We start from the raw sequence: 23371 nt of genomic DNA on the forward strand, positions 1-23371 counted from the left end.
TTTTTTCGTAAGTATCCCGGGGCTGTTTTACTGTGTGAGAAACCGCTCAAACGAATTCTAATGAATCACGAATCGATTCAGACCGTTTTGCAAGCCCGTTTGGCAAATTCACTGAAAAGAACCGAATCAAATAATTGTTCATTCGCAAATTGGGCATTGCTAGCTCTTTTAAACAGCCAGCAGAAACACATTTCATGATTCGTGAAATATTTCTCATGTCAGTCTGAGCGCTCATGGTACGTACAGCTGCGGCTAGGCGCCACTGGTGTCGGTAATGCATCATAAGCTAGTATGCCAACCACTAGTAAAATCTATAAGAAGAAGAAGATACAGTAGACGCTACATACTTTGTGCGATAACCAAACGGCATTTTTGCACCCTTGAAGAGCACTTCTCGAAAAGGACGCCACTCGCAAGGTCGTTCCAAACAGAAGTAAGAAAGTATTTATTTTTATTTTTATTTTTATAAAGAGCCCTTTCAGAAGACTTTTTGTGAAGGCTACATTTAAACTGTTCCCTTCAGAGTGCCCACATCAAGAGATCTGTCTTTTGTAGTGAGTAGGGCACAGGGATGATGACTTTCGATTGGCTTTCGCCCTTTGACACATTTGACAGCTTTACGTGTGACGTCACACAAACATGGCGATTCCAAAGGAGATACACAGTTAACCTAATGGTAAACATTATCTTTTTAATTAATACAATTTTGTAATGAATCAAGATTTATGTATTACAAACCATTCTTAGCTGTGTCGTTGTGTGTCTTTTATACATCATCTTCCTGAGCATCGCGCAACAACGCATTTTGGTCGCAATCTGGAAATAAGCAGGACATCCAACATCAGACTTTGAATGGACACACTTTTACTGCATACTCGAAAATACGCACTTTAACCCGCGCGGCACCCACTAGTGAATGGTACTTTTTATGTTGTTTTTTTTTTTTTTTTAGCTCGGTAAATGCCGGTTATATTATAATCCTGGTAAACGCTTCATCCATCACATCACATAAGAAGAGGAAGACTCGTTAAACGTGACGAAGACATGCTTCCAAACAAGCAGGAATAACTCAACTGGAATATTGTGTAGCAATTGAAATCCGTGTTACACACAGTCAAGCAAATGGAGTTTATTAAAGAGGAGAGTGAAGACATTAGTTGTACAGAAGCATGCAGAGTGAAAAATGAAGATGCAACGAAACAAGGTTGGTGTTGATTCTTGATTCTTTATTAGTGAATGCTGGTGAGTAATTTTGATGAAACAAAGTGTAAGGAAATTAACTAAATTTGGTGGCTGTAGTTAGGCTATAAAATCATATAAGCTGTGAAATATCTTTGTAACCCCACAACAAGGTTAACCATGGGGGGAAATAAATGAATAAAGTAGTAAACAAGTAGTCAGCAAAACTCTTAATATTATTACTTTCTTTCTGTGATGTGATTTTTCTGTCAGTTGCATATTTTAAATGCTCTCTGCAACCTCTTTAGCCTTGAATATATGGAACAGCATTGAGTGCATTATTGCTTTTTTAAAACAATAATACAGATATTAATGACACAAATTTAGCTAAATCAGTGAAAGCAATTCTTCTGATTGGAGATATAAGTCCCTGGTAGTAAATAGTAGGCGCTTTCATACATACAGCCCCTTCCGGAAAATTAACTGCATTTTTCAGTTAAAGGAATAGTTCACTCAAAACAGAAAAAAAAAATCATAATTTACACACCATGAAGTCATCAAAGTGGTGTATGACTTTCTTTCTTCTGCAAACACTAATGATGTTTCTGTAGGTCCATACAATACAAATTGATGGTGGCCAGAACTCTGAAGGTCCAAATATTACAAAGGCATCAGAAAAGTAATCCATAAAACTCCAGTGGTTTAATCACTGTCTTCTGAAGAGATCCAGTCGGTTTTGGGTGAGAACAAACCAAAATGTATTCCTGTTTCAATCAAAATCTTGACTGCAGTCTCCTTGACTATCATGATTTCAAGTTCGATTACACTTCGTATAGCGCCATCTAGCACTCTGCACATGTGTCCATCACTAGGAAGTGTAATCAAGCTTGAAATCATGATTGTGCCTAGAGACTGCGATGTCAAAATGTACACCCAAAATCAATCGGATCACTTCAGAAGACATTGATTAAACTACTGGAATCGTATGTATTACTTTTAAGCTGCCTTCATGGGATATTTGGACCTTCAGATTTCTGGTCACCATTCACTTGCATTGTATGGACCTACAGAGTTGAAGTATTTTTCAAAAAATCTGCATTCGTGTTCTGCAGAAGAAAGAGTCAAACACATCTGAGATGGCATGAGGGTGAGTAAATGATGAGAGAATTTTCATTTTTGGGTTAACTCTCCCATTAAAAGGTCATATGTGAACAATATCGTAAAACAGCTCTGGCAATTTCCAGCAATAATAAGTTGTAAAATAACACTCTTTGTAAAATATAACAAAATGCACAAAATTACATAAATACAATACCTTAAAATATTGTTTGCATTGGTTTTAAAATGTCGGCCTATTATTGCACCGTATAGGCTAGTCTACTGTATTTTGTCATGTCAGTAACATGTAAACAACTGCTAAAATTATTCAAGAATGTCCAAATCTGTTAAAATTGCTAAAAATCGTATATTAAAATAAAGTACAATAAATTACAATAAATAATAGTAACATCACCGGGCTCTACACTAAAATTTTTGTTTAGGAGCACTCGTGCCCCTATGTGAAAAAGTTTAGTGGCACAGTCAAAACTTAAAGGAATAGTTCACCCAAAAATGAAAATGACCTCATGATTTACTCACCCTCCTGGCATCCCAGATGTGAATGACTTTCTTTCATCTGCTGAACACAAATTAAGATTTTTAGAAGAATATTTCAGCTCTGTAGGTCCATACAATGCAAGTGAATGGTGGCCAAAATTTTGAAGCTCCAAAATCCACATAAGTGCAACATACTAGTACTCCAGGTGACTGTGGTGGTTAAATCCATGTCTTCAGAAGCTATATGATAGGTGTGGATGAAAAACAGATAAATATTTATAAAAAAGAACCTTTTTTTTTTTTTACTATAAATTCTCCTCCCTGCTCAGTCAGTCTTCACATTAACTTTCACATTCTCCTGTTTTTGGTGATTCACATTGTTCATGCATATCGGCCCCTACTGGGCAGAGATAAGAATTTTTGATAAAAAATTACTTTCATATTGATCAGTTTCTCACCCATACCTACAGGGCTGGGTATCGAGTTTGATACATTTTAGGCACTGACTGAATTGCCTCTAAACTATCGAGTATCAAAAAATGTCTTGTCATTCTTTTTTTTTATAAAATAACTTATATTGAACACAGACACCTGTACTCATGCTGCTTATTTGTTTTAATAACATTAAACATGTTTAATAAATTTTCTAAGTTAATATGTAGAGCTAATTGTACATTAAATATAGCCCTAATAATAATTATAATCAATATTATATTTTTAAAGTGGGCTGGGTTCCACAAACAACACACAGTATGAACCAAAAAGAGATCTGAGCCTACATTCAAGGTTACAGAACGGGTTTATTTATTTATTTATTTTTATGGTGTTTTCACACTTGGGTAATCTTTAAAAGAACCAAACTCAGGTACAGGTATCTTTGTTCAATAAATATTTTTTATTGATTCAATAAATTCAATCATGGTAGATAGTCGTATTACCAACATAAAAATACAATCAATCATGTTTTTATCAATTGACAGCCCCGGGTTACTTCCATTAATTGAAAACAATAGTAATATATTCCAAATCCCTTCACGCGCATGCGCCATTCCAATGCACTCTGGTTAAACCCTCGAGTCTTCATTTGCATAGAACACCGAAGAAAGATTTTTGAGTTTGTTTTGTGAGGAGTTTAAATAGTTTTCAGTGTTCGGAGTTTTCACATATGGGCCAAAAATCCTGTGAAATGTGCTCAGACCCCTGAAATGCACCGTGTTTAAATGCCCTGAGTCCGCTTTTTGGTGCAGCTCTGTAGGTCCTCACTATGCAAGTGAATGGTGACCAGAACTCTGGTCCAACAAGCACATAAAGGCATCATAAAAGTAATCCATATGGCTCCTCCAGTGGTTAAATCTATGTCTTCAGAAGCAATATTAATTATTATTTAAGTTCCTGAAGTAAGTGGCTGTTGGGTAACTTTTGGCGTAACTAGTATCACGGTTTCCTAGCTTCTCATATCTTGAACAATACTTCATCTAGCAAGCTGATGGGGGCAATGCATATTTATGTTTTTCAGGCAATCTGCTATGCAACAAAAACAACTAACATCTATGGGAGTTTTCCAGTGATACAAAAAAATGTGATTTATCATGACTAAAGCATGGCTTCTGACCAATCAGCATCCAGGACTAGAACTATCCATTTTATAAGAACTATTAAAAGAGCATTAATAAATAGATGCTGGGTCACTTTTATTTTCTTTCTTTCGATATTTGTTATTTTTTTTTTTAATTAATTTTGACAATTTTATATTTTTATTGTAGACCTGAAGGAACTGAAAGAAGAAAGTGATGTTGGGGAGAAACATCAGTATCAGAAACCTCATAATTTCACAGCTGGAGAAAAATCTATTGGCCTCTCACACACTGCAAAGAATTTTTCACAAGAAACAGGAGCCAAAAATTATTTCACTTGCCCTCAGTGTGAAAAGAGTTTCAGCAAGAAAGGCAATCTTGATAGGCACATGAGAATTCACACTGGAGAGAAGCCTTTTACATGCCCTCAGTGTGGAAAGAGTTTCAGGAGTAAAGGAACCCTTAATCTACACATTAAAATTCACACCGGCGAGAAGCCTTTTACGTGCCATCAGTGTGGAAAGAGTTTCAGCAGTAAAGGAATTCTTGAGGTGCACATGAGAATTCATACTGGAGAGAAGCCATTTACATGCCATCAGTGTGGAAAAAGTTTCCGCTTTAGGGAAAACCTTCGTAAGCACATGAAAATTCACACTGAAGAGAAGCCTTTCATGTGCCATCAATGTGGGAGGAGATTCAGATCTCAAGGAACGCTTGGTGTGCACATGAGAATTCACACCGGAGAGAAGCCTTTCACATGCCCTCAGTGTGAAAGGAATTTCCGCTTTAGAGAAAACCTTCATAAGCACATTAGAATTCACACTGGAGAGAAGCCTTTTATGTGCCTTCAGTGTGGGAAGAGATTCAGATCTCAAGGAGAACTTGGAATGCACATGAGAACTCACACTGGAGAGAAGCCTTTTACGTGCTCTCAATGTGGAAAGAGTTTCTGCAGTAAAGGTAGCCTTGGTAAGCACATGAAAATTCACACTGGAGAGAAGCCTTTCACCTGCTCTCAGTGTGGAAAGAGTTTCAGATCTAAAGAAAACCATGATGGGCACATGAAAATTCACACTGGAGAGAGGCCTTTTACATGCATGCAGTGTTGGAAGTGTTACTCACGTATTGGAGACCTTAATAGGCACATGAAAGTTCATGCTGCAGCAAACCCTTTTATCTGCCCTCAGTGTGGAAAAAGTTTTACAGAGAAAACAACTTTTACAAGTCACATGAGAATTCACACTGGAGAAAAGCCTTTTACGTGTGATTGGTGTGGGACGAGTTTCAGACGTAAAGGAGAACTTCGCTTGCACATCAGAATTCACACTGGAGAGAAACCTTATGCATGCCATCAGTGTGGAAAGAGTTTCGTAACTAAATGGCAACTTAAAACTCACATAAGAATTCACAGCGGAGAGAAGCCTTTTACATGCCTCCAATGTGGAAAGAGATTTAGATATAAAGAAACCTTTAGTATGCACATGAAAATTCACACTGGAGAGAACCTTTTTACATGCCTCCAGTGTGGGAAGAGTTTCGCACGTAAAAGCAACTTTAATACTCACCTGAGAATTCACACTGGAAAGAAGGCTTTCTCATGCCATAAGTGTGGAAAGATCTTCAAACATGCAAGCAGTATCAAAACTCATCCTTGTATTCATTCTGAAGACAAGGCAATTAACGGTGATCAGAGTGGTACAAATTTTACTTCTGCATCAGCCCTAAAGACACACCTGAATATTCATGATAATGAGGAGCGTTCCTTGTGTTCTCATGAAGAATTTTTTTTTAAAGAGCAGCAGAAAAAACATACTGATGTGAGAGCTCATGTTTGCTTAGATTGTGGGAAGGCCTTTTCTAGAAAATCTAATTTGGAACGGCACAAAAGAATCCATACTGGTGAAAGACCATTCGAGTGCTTAATATGTGGAAAGAGTTTCACTCATTCAGAAAGGCTGAAAATACACAATAGCGTGCATACTGGAGTGAAGCTATACCACTGCACTTCATGTGGAAAAGGTTTCAACCAATCATATACTCTAAAGATTCATAGAAAAAAACATTGCCCAAAGTTGCAAAGTGAGCAGAGTGTAAATGTAAATGATGTGTCATTAATATGAAATAGAGAAACCCCCCCCCAGCATTTTTATCTAAAGAGCAATAATCTTAGAGGGTAATTTGCTACACTGCATTACCTGTTTTGATCAAGGAGTCATCAATGCAAGGTTTGTTTGACGTTTCTAGTAATTAAACTAAATTAATAGTAAACAAAGGTTTTACTTTGTTTTTTCTTTTTCTTGATGTTTACTCATTTTGCTATATTTTAAAATATTTTTTACTTATACATTTTCATAATATATTCTTTTGGGCAATTCCAACTTTATGGATGTGACATTTGCAGTGAAAACCTGAAATTAATATATAAAGTACTCATTGCCAGTATATCAAATCATTTTTATGTATGATCATGCAGATAGTGTCCAGACATGATAACATTTTCAGGTTAGACAAATCTTATTTATTACATTTGTTTTATTTAGATCAGGAAATGAACTTGCCTTACAGACGTGAGACTTTATAAAAAATGTGAATAGAATAAAACTGTGAATAGAAACGCACAATCCAGAAATAATATGTTTATCATTTAAAAATAAAAATTGCAAAGTTTGTCAACAAGATCCCTTCGCAAATATTGGTAAAAGATGCAGAAAGCTTGTAATATGTCACTAATGAAAGTAGTGACATTTTCATTTGATTTTACATAACTGTCACACCTGTAACACATTATTATGGGTGTTTAAAGTAAAGAAGGGATACCATTTGTTCATACTACTTAACATTAACAAAAGTTGTATTGTACAGAACGTATCCACTTATTTGAATCAAAATAGTTTGTGACATAAACGTAACCTCTAACCTTTAAACATAACAGATGTGACAGCATAAATGTGGTGCTTATAATTTTGAAAAGAAGCACGGAGCTAAAGTAGTGGAGCTGGGAATTGACACAGACCTCCCGATTTGATATTGCAACTACCTTTCTAAGTCGAATTGATATGTATCACGATATTGTAATTCTGTATGTGTTGCGATTTGATGTTTTGATATAAAAACGTAATAAAAAGAAACTTTAACTCCTTTTCTCAGAAAGATTCGACAAGCTGTCATCCAATGACTGATTTTTGTTTTATTATTATGTTTTTTTTTTGTTTTTTTACAGTTAAAGTACTTTATTGTTGTGGATGTCCCAACGTGGATACAGTATTTACACTTCAGAGAGCTCAAATTATTTACCTTATGAACCATTACAGGTCAGCTCACCCTAAAGCTATATCCGATGTACCCTCTCATATTGTCCAGTGCCCTTGCTGCTGCTGGAGGACTGCTGTAATCATATACCATTTCTCTTCCATTTTAGTTACTTCTGTAACTACCATCGATTTCCTCTGCTTTCTGAAGGCTGCTGACCACAGTTTGGGAGCCACCCCATCCAAGGCCAGATCCTCCTTACTGGGTTCTTCCAACAATCTTTTGATGCTTCAGGTTTGAAACAACCTGGTTTACAACCTCCTCTGCCTTCCATGTGTTGGTTTATTAGACCTGGCATGACCAACTCTCACAGTCGCTTCCAGTAGCTCTAAGACAAAGCTGGAGTCTTAGAGCTTAAGACTAACCTGGACTTCTGCTACTTCCAGCCACACTATATAGAAGTATTTTTTTGTCTCTCTTGGCAGACTGGATCTACTCCCAAATTACTAACACATACTTCACTCACCAAGGGTCCCTGGGACACCTGCATTCTGGCAGCATGTGTCTATGGATCCATTCTTTAAGAGGTTATCAGACATCTTCCTAGCTACCACTGATAGAAGATCTTACCCTCCACATTCAGTAGAGCAAAACACCTAAACTCACTAATATTGGTTGATTCCTATTCCTTGGGTATAAAGATGGCAACTGCCCTTTGCTACTCCAAGGGTATGCACTGCTTCTTCCAGGAAACTCTCAGAAGTCTCCACAACAGTAGTGCGGCACATTTATACTGCACAATTACACTTTATATTTATAAAATATCCCACTTGGTCCTGGGGCTCAAGTTGCCCTGGCTCTTTCTACCACCTGCCTGATCTCACTCACTCACTCAGGCAGAGCTAAATAAAATCCCACTACTGGCCCCGCTGGCCATGAAATATATCCAGAGAAGCCAATCGGTCTGTGTGTATGGGGATCACCAAGTTGCTATTACATGTGGTCCTTTAGTTCTTCCTCCACCATTACCAGCTTTGCACTCCTGTTCTCCTCCAGAAGGTTTTGGCCAACCTAAAAGGGACCTTGGCGAACTTTGCCCTCTCATGCTCCTTTCTTTTCCACTGTCGAATTCTCTCTGCCCTCCTCAAAACCGCAAACCTAGCCCTTATGCCATCCCACAACACCTTCAAGCCCTTCTGTTCACACTCCTCTGCCGTCCTCCATGCCCTGTGAAGTTGCCTCTGTTCTTTAATCAGCTGGAATATCTCCTCCTCTCTCCTACCCATTACCCTGAGACCACTCTTCCACATTAAACTTCATTAAATCTACCTATACATTCTTTATAAACAATGTCAATTAACATGTTAAGTTTGGCCTCCACCCTTCCACTAAGTGAGGCAGTACCGGCAAAACCTAATAAGCAAGAGAACAGGCTGCATGGGGCCACACGACCAACAGGGGGCCCCCTACAACAGGGTCAGTGCAGCCAAATAATTATTTGCATTAAGTGTCCATTGCACTGGCTAAATGCACACCAGTAGTCCAATGGAACCTGTCAAAAGGTCAAGGTCAATTTATTTTCTAAAGCACATATAAAAAAACAAAAAAAGAGTATAGCAAAGTGCTGTACAAGTACTATTAAAAGTCTGGGGACGATTACAGAGAGTACACAATCTGCTTTGGACCGTGATCGTGGTATATGCGAAGAAGTTTATCCAAAGATCTGAGAGTCCTTGAGGAATGATGATGGATTAGGAGGTCTTTGAGATAAGGTAGGGCTAAGCCATTTATGGCTTTAAAAACAAATAAGACTTTAAAATGTATCCTGTATTTGAGTGGTAACCTGTGACAGATGGAATACTATCCCTCTTCCTAGTGCCAGTCAGTATCCAAAATATGCATTTTGGACTAACTGCAGACGATGTAGAGTAGCATGATTAAGACCAGTGTCAAGGGTATTACAATAATCGAGGCAAGATGAGATTAAAGCATGAATAACTACTGTATCTCTAAGTCTTTAAGAAAAAAAAAATTTGTTTTACCACAGCATTTATTTGTTTTTCAGGATTTTGGGCAGAGTCAAAGAGCACCCAAGGTGTTTGGCAGTGGGTGTACATGTGGGTGTACATTTGAAGATAGAGATGCCAAATTGCTTGTGGTGTCAGAGACTGCATTTGTGGTGCCGAAAACTATTATTTCTGTCTTGCTCTCATTAAGCTGGAGAAAGTTTCTTGCCATCCAGCATTTAATGTCCTCAAGGCAGAAAGAAAAATAATTTACATCAGAGCTGAGATGGAAATACAACTGTGTATCAAATGCGTAACAATGATATGAAATGTTGTGCTTCTTAAAAATAGAACCCAAAGGAAATATGTATAGAGAGAATAAGATTGGGCCCAGAATTATACCTTGTGGTACCCCACAATTGAAATGTGCAGAAGGCAAGGAAGTGTTCCCAATCCTAACAATCAGTCTTTAACAATTAAAAAAATAAATATAATCATTGAAGAAAAGGCATTAAGACATAAGTATGTAAATTTGACGAGGACACGTCTAAGAACTGAAGTTTTGTGGCAACATTGGTATGACAGTGGGGACAATCCAAGTTCGAGTTAGTTTTTTTGCCAGTTTCATTCTTCACCCCATATCCATCACATATAAGCAAAGACAGACAGTGTCAGAGTGAGTTATGTATTTTAAATAAAAATGAAAAAAGGAGTAAATAAAATGTCTAAAGGGAGTGTGATATAACTACAAGTAAACTCAATCTCCTTGCGATGATCTAAGGGCTCTGTGAAGGTTGGGCAGAGCAGAGAAGGGTTTGGTTTAGATGGCGAGTGACAGCATGGGGATGTAGGGGTGGTCGGCTACTAGCGTGCCTTTCCTGGTCTTTACACTTAGGTGGTGGCTTTATTCAGCAGCTTGGCATCTAACGGGCTGTCAGAGATTGAGGATCATAATGTGCACACAGTTAAGCGGTACAGACTGTTTACAGCCACGCTCAGCAGTTAAAGACAGTAGTGATGCCACACTATTATGCGACAAATCAGGTGCATTTTGTCCCACTGCCAGATGTGTATTTAAAGGGTTAGTTCACTCAAAAATGAAAATTCTCTCATTATTTACTCACCCTAATACCATACATGATGTGTCTGACATTCTTTGCTCAGCAGAACACAATCGAAGATTTTTAGAAGAATATCTCCGCTCAATAGGTACATACAATGCAAGTCGATGATGATCAGCACTTTAAAGCTCGAAAAAGCAAAGACAGTCATAGTAAAAGTAGTCCATTTGACTCCAATGTTTAAATTAACATCTTCTAAAGCGATACGATTGCTTTGGGTGAGAAACAGATCTTTTTTCTGATTCTACTCAGAATAAAATACAGGACACCGTAAAAGCTGATATTGTAAGTCAAAGAAATTTATATTTTTTTGAAAAGGGACTCAACTGGACTCGGGATAAGTCAGAGTCCACACTTTTTTGAGTCCAAGTCAATACCAAGTCCAAATGCTCACAAGAACATTACATGACCAAGACCATGAAAATATGGTCTTGGACTCAAGAGTCCAGTTTCGAGTTCTACAACACAAGTCATGATAGTACAGTTGAAGTCAGAAATTTACATACATTTAGGTTGAAGTCACTAAACTGAAAATTTCGAAAATTTTGTAAAAATACTATTTGAATTTTGCAAAGTTTTGCTTTGCTGGGCATATACACGGTGAGATGCATGTTAAATCCTGAACACACCAACTAAAACTGGCAGTTATAATGGAATGCACTGGGTGGCACTGTTGAGTGTGGACACAAGTTGATCACATTGTTATGAGCGGGAGGTGGGGCGGAAAATCGGGAGAAACACATAAAAATCGGGAGTGTTGTCAGGCCCAGAGCCATATAGAGAGAGATTTGTGACAACGGAAGTACTAAATGCTTGATCGTCACGTGATTCACGTAGACTTCAGATAGTTCCAGGAAGTGCTTTTGCGGTCATTCCAAACTGTTAGAGTAGAGTGACAGAACTGCGATTTCTGGTAATTAGTAGTCAATAAATGCATATATTTTATATATTTATGTAACACACCGATAGCATGATTATGTTGTTACAGCAATGTTGTTTTTTTAAAGATCAAATCAGCTAATATTTGAGGATTAGTGTAACTAATGTCATATTTATGACTTTTCAGATAGTACAGAGACAGGCTGGTGACAGGTGATTTCCAGCTCGCACCGCACAATGGGTCAATTAACTATTAACTATTAGCAGCAGTTACGTAAATGTAAAATTTAGTGAAATGAAGCTTATTGTTTACAATTCTTACAATTCTATATATAGTAATATAATTATTTATGTATTATAAATATTATATATCTAATGTATATTTCTTACAATACTTATTCATATACACAATATATTCAGATTTAAAACAACTTAAACATACTCGTATATAAACTGCCGTTCAAAAGTAATGAGGCTGAAAATTCAGCTTGGCATCACAGGAGTAAATCACATTTTAAAATACATTAAAATAGAAAACAGTTATTTTAAATTGTAATAATATATTACTGATATTACTTTTTTTTTTAAACGATGGATGAAACTGAATCAAGAGAACAGATTTTACAATTAATAGGGTGTTCAGTTACTAACTTGATCCAGCTCCAATCCTTGCCTAATCTGTTAGTTATCCGATAACATCCCTTATCTCCTAATTTAATGAGTAATACTCAACTATAAGGTTTTAATTTACAAGTTATTTTTATTTAGATGTACTGATAATATACAGAATAAGATAATATTATTCTTTAACTGTCTCACCTTTTAAAAGTGCGTCGCAAACGGTTTGTTCTGATGCATCTCTACGGTGTTTGCTGCTACTTCCGGGAACTATTGAGAGGCTCCACGAGCCGCCATTGCTGTAAAAAAAAGTTCCATTGGAGTCAATGGAGTTGTCGCAACTCTCTCTCTACATGGCTCTGGTCAGGCCTGGTGGCCACTGGCCAGAGAGCTAAAAAGTTCAATTCAAACCCTGGTTGTAAACATTAATTTAAGATACTTGGATGTTATGTTCTATTGTGATTTTTTTTCCTCTGTGAAATTTGAAGCCGGCATGTATTTTGAATTTTGCTTTAGTGCAGCTTCAAAATTCATGTTTAAGATAAGACTGCGTGTAATTTATATAGTAGAATAAAACATCCATGTGTCTTCACATAATGTTTACCACAGAGCTTATTTTACTCATAAATCCAAACCTGCAATTATAAAACCCATAGGAAAATGCAGAGGGAACCAATGGCAACGCCTACAACTTGACGTCACGGCTGAACCGTTTTGTGTGACGTCACACATACATGGCGGCTCCCGTGGAGATACACAGTCAGCCTTATAGTAAACGTTAACCTTTAAACAAATAAAAGTAGAAAGTAGTAGAGATTCATACATTACAAATAATTCCTAGTATTGCTATTCTGTTTCTGTATACGTCATATACTGAGGCTCGAGCAACAGAACGCTTTGTCGCGATCAGAAGATATCAAGCAGGAAAACCAGACAATAGAAATCAGCTTTACAAGACAATCTAACAACGCGGCACCTACATTTACTGTATAGTAGATGTGTGCGAGTTTCAGCTCGATAAATGCCGATTATATTCTCATCCTCGTGAACGCTCCGTCAGAAAACTCACTGAAGAGGGAAAATCCTCCTAAACGTGACGAAGATGCGCTTCCAAACAAGCAGGAATAACTTCACGTGTAGCAAATGAAACCTGTGTTACACAGTATTGACAAGATGTTTATTAAAGGCTTTATTCAAGTTTATAAAGATTTTATTAAATGGGAAAGTAAAGACATGAGTTGTTCAAAAGCACGCAGCATTAAAAATGAAGATACAACGAAACAAGGAGGTTAGTATCTATTTTTGTTATTATTCTTGTTTTTATTGACTGTTTATGAGGAATTCTTGGAAACAAAGTTTCAGGAAGTTCACTAGATTTGGTGGCTGAAAAAATTAACAACATAAGCTGTGAAATAACCATGTCCTCCAGTAAATAACGAAGATAAATACAGCTCTGGAAAAAATAAGATACCACTGCAAAATCAGTTTCTCTGGATTAATATTTATAGGTATGTGTTTGAGTAAAAGTAAAAATTTTGGTTTTATTCTATAAAATACTGACAACATTTCTTCCAAATTCCTAACAACCACATTGTAATTTCGATCATGTATTTGCAGATAATTACAACTGTCAAAATAACAAAAAAGATGCAGTGTTTTCAGACCTTGAATATGCAAAGGAAGTTCCTATTTATTTTTAAACAACACAATACTAATTTTTTTAACTTAGGAAGTGTTCAGAAATCAATATTTGGTGGAATAACCCTGATTTTAAATCTCTACAAGTCTTTCTCATTGCTGTTGGGTGACTTTATGCCACTCCTGGCACAAACATTCAAGTAGCTCAGTTTTGTTGGATGGCTTGTGACATCCATGTTCCTCTTGATCACGTTCCAGAGGTTTTCAATGGGGTTCAGGTCTGGAGATTGGGATGGCCATGACAGGTTCTTGATCCGGTGGTCCTCCATCCACACATTGATTCAACTGGCTTTGTGGCATGGAGCATTTTCCTGCTGGAAAAAACAATCCTCAGAGTAGGGTTGCCATGGTATGAGGTTTCACTCTACGATAACCATCTCAGGAAAATATCATGGTTTCACAGTATACGTTATTACACAATATGGGTGGGCATCATCCCAGGGTGTTGGTTGAGAAAATGTCAAGAGTACATGTCTTCAAATTCTAGGCAAAGTGAGACTATTTTGAAGATGCTAAAATTTAATTTTGTTTTTATTTATTTTGGATTGTTTTAGTCTCAACATAATTCCCATAGTTCCATTTCTGTTATTCCATAGTTTGGATCACTTCACTATTATTTTAAAATGTGAAGAAAAAAATTATAATAAAGAAAGAGTAAGGGACCCCAAACTTTTGAACGGCAGTGTAAATACTAGCTGAAACACATCTTGAAACTTTAACTACAACTGTCACTGTTTATATAAAATGAGGTCTAATTGATTCTACCTTTAGATTATTACATAGGAAACTAATATTTTGTCAGAAAATATAAGTTACTTTTACTCATGTAAAATCATGAAACACTTTTGTAGAGGTGATGATGTATAATACATTTTTACATAGTACGATGTTACTCTTTTCCTCCTCAGTGCTGTTTGGCATGTTAGGACTGTCTACTGTTTGAAGGGTTTGACTTGACTTCCTCCGTAATGCTTTAAACAAGAAAAGTCTCACTAGAACTGAAATTGGTCACATCAGTTTTGAGGTTAGGTTGTTGCATGCGCCAGAGAGAAGAGCAGATTATGGTTGCGAGCTGGTTCCGTTACAGTCGTGCAAAAGTGCAGATGAGAAGCCTTTTGCTGATTGTGAGATTATCATTAAATCTGACTCGACAGTCCTAAATAGGCCGCCGAAATATCTTCAATGGGAGAACCATGTCATTGTTTTTTCCCTGCTGTCCAAGACCCAGTCTGAACAGACCTGCGACCCACCAGTTGAGAAACACTGCTTTAACTCACTTATGTCAGACCCCCTTGCCTCGCTTCTCTCTGACATTTTCTCCGCTGCATGTGTGAGTGTGTGGCACAAGTTGACGTGTCTGACAGACAGTCGAGGAGAAAAGGAGATGCGCACGAGCAGGTGAGATTTTCTGTCCGGTTGCATTTTTTTTCTCAATACCATATATAAGCAAATGTACATGGTATTATAACCATCGATTTTCAAAAATCATCGATTTTGAAACCGGTATACCGCTGCAACCCTACCTCAGAGTTGGGGAACAGTGATGATCTGGGGGGGCTTCAGCAAAGCTGTAATCGGGCAGATTGGTCTTTGTGAAGGATGCATTAATCAAGCCACGTAACAAGGATATCCTGGAGGAAAACCTTTTTCTTATAAAAAGCGTTGGAGGTTTCCTTCTGCTCTGACAATGTTCCTTTATGCTGAAGATTGTTTTTTCCATGCCACACAGCCAGGTCAATCAAGATGTGAATGGAGGACCACCATATCAAGACCATGTAAATGCCAGCCCAATCTCCTGACCTGAACCCCATTGAAAACTTCTGGAATGTGATCAAGAAGAAGATGGATGTCACAAGCCATCAAACAAAGCCGAGCTGCTTGAATTTTTGCACCAGAAGTGTCAAAGGAACCCAACAGCAATGTGAAAGACTGGAAGAGAACATGAAAGCTATGATTGAAAGTCAGGGATATTTCACCAAATATTGATTTCTGAACTCTTCCGGAGTTAAAACATTAGTATTGTGTTGTTTAAAAATCAATATGAACTTGATTTCTTTGCATTATTCAAGGACTAATAAAAGGCATCTTTTTTTGTTATTTTGACAAGTTGACAGTAATGTTGAGAATGTTGTCAGTATTTTATAGAATAAAACATGTTAACAAAAATGTTAATTTTAATCACACATAACTGTAAATAGTAATCCAGAGAAACTGATAATTTTGCAGTGGTCTCTTAATTATTTCCATAGCTGTATATTAATGACAACACATTGGGGGTTATCCAGAAAGCTGTTTTAATAACAATTCAGTTTGGTGGTGCCAGTGGTGCAGAAATGACTCTTCAGCTTTAAATAATTACAGTACATGCGACTTGTGGCTTTCTGAAGGTATACATTATGGTTTGTGAGAAACATAATCTAGCTTGTGCTTGGGGTTGAGAGGTTGTATTTAACATGCTTAGTAAAAAAAATACTTAAGAGATTTTTAAGTTCAAATGAAAAATCACTGCAAAAAAAAATCTAATTCTTATTGAGTGTTTGTGTATTGTTTCATTTAAATATCTAAAACAATTAATAAAACTATGCATTTATCTAAAAGGAAAAGATATTTAGACATTTCATAAATATATATATATTGATTAATATTTTGAATGTAAATTTATATATTTAAGTGTTTGTGTATTTTTTCACTTGTTTATGTTTCTGCTAGTGCTGAAAGACAAAATACACCTCTATCTAATATACATTTTTTTATATGGTATTCGACAACAAAACAAATTGAATTTTTTTATTGTTGACATTGTTCATGTCGACTAATCGTTTCAGACATACACAAGAGCAGCAGTTCCCGCAGACCATGCTCATGAGTTGGGGCATATAAACAATAATTTGTTTTGCGGTTGCTATAACTGGAACACCACAGCATTATTCAAAACAGAGAATACAGCTGCACACACACAAGTAAACTAAACTCACAAAACATGCTGTGTTGTGTTCTCTGTTGTGAATATCTCTGTGGTGTTCCAGTTGTAGCAACATCAAAGTGAGTTTTTGCAACGGCGTTGAAACAAATTGTGGCGTTAAACGAATTTTACTTCGACAGCACTAATAGATAGATAGTGTTTATTATTATTTTTATTATTTATGAATTTTATATTTGTTATTTACTAGGGATGCACCAATACCAATTTTTCTTTCCAATCTGATTCCGATATCAGAAATCTCAGTATCGACTGATCTCGATCCGATACCAGTGTTGTTTTTTGGCATAATCAGTTGAGAATATCTTTACATTATTGTGTGGACCTCATTCAATTTACTTAAACATATCAGCGCCATTCAGTAACTCGCTGGAGCTACGCATGCATTTTACACATTTAATTATTAAACACAACCTTTTGTGATTCACAGAGCTATCGCACATCTTCAAGTGGCTTTGAATAAAATGTCATATGAACTACTTTAATTTTGTTTTTATGGTTCTTTCATGTCATTTTTGGAGCTTGACTAACGAACATGACTAACACACAGTATTGGATTTGGATTGGGCTAGTTGTACCGATACCTGATCTATCTAAAAGCTTCCGTATCGGAGCCGATACCGATCCAGGTATCGGATTGGTGCATCCCTATTATTTACTATATTAAATTGATGTATCGGCCTATCGACCACCCTGCTCTCTGGATATCGGCAATTTTGAAAAAGTCCTAAATTAGGAGTGACACGCTCTTAATTTTTTTTTTAAAAGAGTTGCTCCTAAATTTCCACATTAGGAACAATTTTTTGCCATAAGATGTTTTGTGAATATGGGCCCTGAATTATACTTTTGCTTCCTTTTAAATCTTCAAGAGAATTGTTTATCAATACCCAGCATTAAAGGTATAGTTCACCCAAAAATTAAAATCATTTTATTTAATCACTCTCATGCAATCCCAGCTATATATGACTTTCATTCTTCAGCAGAACACAAAGAGAAAGAAGAAAAAATATCTCATCTCTGAAGGTCCATACAATGCAAGTGAATGGTGATCAGAACTTTGTATCTCCAAACATTACATAAAGGAAACATTATAGAAGTAATCCATAAAACTCCAGTGGTTAAATCCATATCTTCAGAAAATGTCTTCCACTTTCACTTTTATATCTGAAAGACACATGTGGTTCCTGTTTAGTTTCACTTTCACATCTGAAAGTGAAACTGTCTATTTTTAGTAAAAATAATATAAATATTGTTCTGTTTCTCACCCACACCTATTATATTGCTTCTGAAGATAATTATGAATTTAAACACTGAATCATGTGGATTACTTGTATGTTTCCTTAATTTGATTTTTGGAGCTACAAAGTTCTGATCACCATTCACTAACATTTTAGGACCAACTGAGCGGAGATATTTTTCTAAAAATCTTTTGTGTTCTGCTGAAGAAAGTCATACACATCTGGAATGGCATGAGGGTGAGTAAATAATGGTAAGATAAATGTTATTTTTGGTTCAACTATCCATTTAACCCTGTTAAGCCTGAGATATGAAAGAATTGTCAGAAAATTTAAATTGTCTTGACATTAAACAAAATAAAAAATTAAATTGAAATAAAAAATCATATTTCATACACTAGGCTTTAAAGGTAATTATCCTTCTGAGGCCCAGCAATTCATTATTTAACTTTTTATTAGCCCATGCATGCTACAGTGGTAAATATTAGGGTATTATCAGAGGGCTCCCTGGGCTTCTCAGAGATACCAAATGTTTGAGTTTGGCCATGACAACTTTGTCTCCTTAGTCTATAAATTTGGATTGAAAAGTTTCACAGTTCAATTCAGCACATCAAATACAATATGAATAATACAAAAAAAAAATATAGAGTTTTTATTATATGTATTTTATGAACCAAACATTATATTAACATTTAAAAAAGGGAAATTGTAAAACTTTTTTCCTGTGTCTCAGGAACTTGTGGTACGTTGACATCATCATAGCTTGTAATCTAAAATAATAAGATCTTTATAATAACAGAATAGGCTGTATATATGAAAATACACTGTAATGTAAGTTCACACTTTAAATATATCTTATAAAAAATATATGTCTGAATTTTCAAAGATCTACGTTGTTTGTTTTTTGTGGTGGGCATGAACGTAATGTAATGGCAATTGAGAGATACCTCAAAAGCTTGTTGTATCACATTTGATTAATGTCATTTCAACATGTTTTTTCAATAAAATAATATACAAAATTTTAGCCAAGCATAAGTTGCTAATCTTCAGCAAATATCTTAAAATATCAGTAACATATATAATCATTAAAGTTACGTTTACTTTATTAAAATAAGCTGTCATTTATCCTAACGTAAGAGTAATGTTTGCCACCATTTTAACAAGATCGATATAAACATTGAAACCACTTATTTCACAAATAACTACAAGATGGTGCCATTAACACGTGAAACTTAACTTACATTTTTTTGCTTTTCAGCTTGAACAGAGAGTGAGACAGGAGCCATCAAACGTTGTGTATCATATTTTATGCATACAGCGTTATAGGGTTAATAGGGATGTTGGTAGATAAAAATTATTAATCACAATTAAACTCGTGATTTTTCAATTAAAATAGAATATGTTACAAAGGTTAGCTAAAAGTTTTTTACATTGCTTGAGTTACGTTCCCTACCAGTTGTTGTTAACTTTAAGGCCACCTGCTGAGACAAAGTGAGATTGGGCTAGAAACACCATAGCTAAATGGTTGAAACGTCTTGCTGCTACCGCTTTCTACAGATGGAAAATATGAATATGAAGATTTTTGCCCTTCGGCTGGACTGACTTTGATTTTATTGAATAAATTGTTTTGTAAGTTTTAGTTACATGTTTGATGGCTCGGTTTTGTTTTTGTCATTGTTGAATAAACTTCATAACAGGCAACATTGTCTTTTCATTTTGAACATCAGGGATATTTTAAAATGAATTGTTTGGTACAAAGGGTTGGGAAACATTAAACTAAAATATCCTAACCTTGAATTGCATGCATTTAAAAGATTGAGCAAGACATTTTGTGAACCGCAAGAAAGTTTAGAAATAGATAGTGGGTCACGTTTATTTCTTTTTCTTTTTTTATTAATTTGTACTTTTATATTTTTATTTCAGACATGAAAGAGGAAAGTAAAGAACTGAATGAAGTGGAGCAAAATGATTATCGGGATCCACATTTCACAACTAGAGATTTTTCTTTTAGCTGCTCACAAATGGAAAATTTTCCCTCGCAAAATACAACGGGAGCCATAAATTATTTCACCTGCCCTCAGTGTGAAAAGATTTTCAAGAGGAAAGTAAACCTTAGAATGCACATTAGAACTCACACTGGAGATAAGTCTTTTACATGCTCTCAATGTGGAAAGAGTTTCTGCAGTAAAGGAAGCCTTGGTAAGCACATGATAATTCACACTGGAGAGAAGCCTTTCACCTGCTCTCACTGTGGGAAGAGATTTAGATATCAAGGAGAACTTAGAATGCACATTAGAACTCACACTGGAGACAAGCCTTTTATGTGCTCTCAATGTGGAAAGAGTTTCTGCAGTAAAGGAAGCCTTGGTAAGCACATGATAATTCACACTGGAGAGAAACCTTTCACCTGCTCTCAGTGTGGAAAGAGTTTCAATACTAAAGGCAGCCATGATGTTCACATGAAAATTCACACTGGAGAGAAACGTTTTACATGCATGGAGTGTGGGAAGAGTTTCCCATATCAAGCATACCTTAAAAGGCACATTAGAACTCACACTGGGGAGAAGCCTTTCACCTGCCCTCAGTGTAGAAAATGTTTTACAGAGAAAACAACCTTTACGAGTCACATGCGAATTCACACTGGAGAGAAGCCTTTTAGATGCAGTCGATGTTGGATGAGTTTCAGATGTAAAAAGGGACTTACCTTGCACATGAGAACTCACACTGGAGAGAAGCCTTTTACGTGCTCTCAATGTGGAAAGAGTTTCTGCGGGAAAGGAAGCCTTGGTAAGCACATGATAATTCATACTGGAGAGAAGCCTTTCACCTGCTCTCACTGTGGGAAGAGCTTCAATACTAAAGGCAGCCATGATGTTCACATGAAAATTCACACTGGAGAGAGACCGTTTACATGCATGGAGTGTGGGAAGAGTTTCCCACTTCAAGCACACCTTAAAAGGCACATGAAAACTCACAATGGTGAGAAGCCTTTCACCTGTCCTCAGTGTAGAAAAAGTTTTACAGAGAAAACCACCTTAACGAGTCACATGCGAATTCACACTGGAGAGAAGCCTTTTAGATGCAGTCGATGTTGGATGAGTTTTAGACGTAAACATGGACTTACCATACACATGAGAACTCACACTGGAGAGAAGCCTTATGTATGCAATCAGTGTGAAAAGAGTTTCATAACTAAATATCATCTTGAAAATCACGTGAGAGTTCATACTGGAGAGAAGCCATTTACATGCATCCAGTGTGGAAAGAGTTTCAAAACTAAATGGCATCTCTGTATTCACATTAGAATTCACACTGGAGAGAAGCCTTACACATGCCTCCAGTGTGGGAACAGTTTTGCACGTAAAAACAGCTTTAAGACTCACATGAGATTTCACACTGGAGAAAACCTTTTCACGTGTCATCAGTGTGGTACACATTTTACTTCTGCAACAGCCTTAAAAATGCACCTGAAAACTCATGAAAATGAGAGGCCGTACTTGAGTTCTCCAGCAGGAAAGCGTTTTAAAAAGCAGCAGAAAAAAGATACTGCTGTGAGAGCTCATGTTTGTTTTGATTGTGGAAAGGCCTTTTCTAGAAAAACTAATTTGGAACGGCACCAAAAAATTCATACCAGTTAAAGAAGTGCAAGTGCGTAATGTGTGGAAAGAGTTTCACTTGTTCCGGAATCCTGAAAGTACATGAGAGTGGATACTGGAGCGAGGCCATGCACTTCATTTGTTCATGTTCAGAGTTTCAACCAATCCTATACTCTAAAGATTCACAGAAAGGATTATTATTGTTATAGTTTTCATTGATATGAAATTCAGAAAAAAACAAAGATGGCATTTTTCCCTAAAAAGCAGTAATCTAAGAGAGTAATTTACTTCATTGCATTAACTGTAGTGATCAATGAGCTTTAATTGAGAATGTTTACATGCAGGTTCTTAGACCGATTATGCTTAATAAGACGACAATGTGTGGTCACGTAAACGCATGTAAAACGACTTTATCAGGGTAAGGTCATGATCGGAAACCAATCGACACGGGTAGATTTTTGCCTGTTATCCTGGTGTGGCATTGCATATAAACTCTTTAACTGGCATGAGAACAATGTGATTATTTCAAATCTCATTGAATCTGATTTTTTTTTTTTAAATAAACTGATTTTGGGGAGTAAGCAATGCCCTATAGGTGCACATGTAAACAAGCTCGGTGTAAGGGTTTGTAGGACGTTTGTAGTCATATAACTAAACACGTGTTAAACAAAGGATTTAATTTACGTTTTTAAAAGCAAGCTGTGTGTCTGCGACTTGGAGGGAGCAAATATCTGTTTTACTTCATATTTTATCACTCATATTTTCTTAATATGAACTAATATCCATTAATTTTTACTTGATACTTTTCATTTTATATTCTTTTGCTACTACCGTTTAATCTTAGTTTGTATGTTGTATTGTCTTCATAAGTTAGAGATAAGGAAATGCCTCCATTTCAAGTTATTTAATGTTACAGGATGATGTTGAAATGCAGTCATTTCTCATTGCCTTTCTTGGTTTAATAACATATGTTGAATTTATGCCGGTCAGGCAAAGTCGCTATTGAGAAAGACACAACTAACATTATTTAATAAACTGCAAATTTGACTACTACTTTGTCTCCTGCCTATTAATTCCGCTGATTCTGCCTGTCTTTCATTTGGTGTAGAGTTAAAACAACAAGGTGTTGAATGTTTTGGTATATTGCTTTGAAAAGCGTATTATTTTTGGAGGAGTTCTTTTACGGTTGGGAGTAACAATACTAAGTGATGTTGTGACTAATTATTGTTTATTTTTAGCCGTTATTCAAATTTTATTCTCATCTATGTCCTTTCTGTTCAGTGTCCATCATACTATTTCATGGTGCACATAGTCTATTCTGTCTAACAACATCATGTATTCCCAAGAGCATCCATTCATTATTTTATTTTTTTTTTCAATTTTGAATGCCCAATTCCCACTACTAAGTTGGTCCTTGTGGTGGCGCGGTTACTCGCCTCAATCCAGGTGGAGGAGGACAAGTCCCAGATGTCTCCGCTTCTGAGACCGTCAATCCGCGCATCTCATCACGTGGCTCATTGTGCATGACACCACGGAGACTCCCAGCACGTGGAGGCTCATGCTACTCTCCGCTATCCACGCACAACTTACCACACGCACCATTGAGAGTGAGAACCACTAATCGCAACCATGAGGAGGTT

At 36.4% G+C, this 23371-nt stretch overlaps 1 protein-coding gene across 1 annotated transcript; it reads left to right on the forward strand.

The window, feature by feature from the left end:
* Positions 1-663: 663 nt before the first annotated feature.
* LOC127623362 (oocyte zinc finger protein XlCOF6-like) lies at positions 664-22773 on the forward strand. Its single transcript, XM_052097788.1, has 4 exons — positions 664-676; positions 953-1204; positions 4539-5318; positions 20059-22773. The coding sequence occupies exons 2-4, from the start codon at positions 1123-1125 to the stop codon at positions 21771-21773; spliced, it is 2577 nt and encodes an 858-aa protein (XP_051953748.1). The 5' UTR covers positions 664-676; positions 953-1122; the 3' UTR covers positions 21774-22773.
* The last annotated feature ends 598 nt before the right edge of the window (positions 22774-23371 follow it).

The sequence above is a fragment of the Xyrauchen texanus genome, chromosome 29 (genome assembly GCF_025860055.1).
Source record: "Xyrauchen texanus isolate HMW12.3.18 chromosome 29, RBS_HiC_50CHRs, whole genome shotgun sequence".
NCBI classification, from domain to species: Eukaryota; Metazoa; Chordata; class Actinopteri; order Cypriniformes; family Catostomidae; genus Xyrauchen; species Xyrauchen texanus.

What these genes read in the sequence shown, in the direction of transcription:
- LOC127623362 (XM_052097788.1), top strand. Translation starts at nt 1,123, where the DNA reads ATGGAGTTTATTAAAGAGGAGAGTGAAGACATTAGTTGTACAGAAGCA. An exon ending in TGAAGATGCAACGAAACAAG is followed by an intron (nt 1,205 to 4,538) that starts GTTGGTGTTGAT and finishes TTTTTATTGTAG; the next exon opens with ACCTGAAGGAACTGAAAGAA. An exon ending in CTGCAGTAAAGGTAGCCTTG is followed by an intron (nt 5,319 to 20,058) that starts GTAAGCACATGA and finishes TTTTTATTTCAG; the next exon opens with ACATGAAAGAGGAAAGTAAA.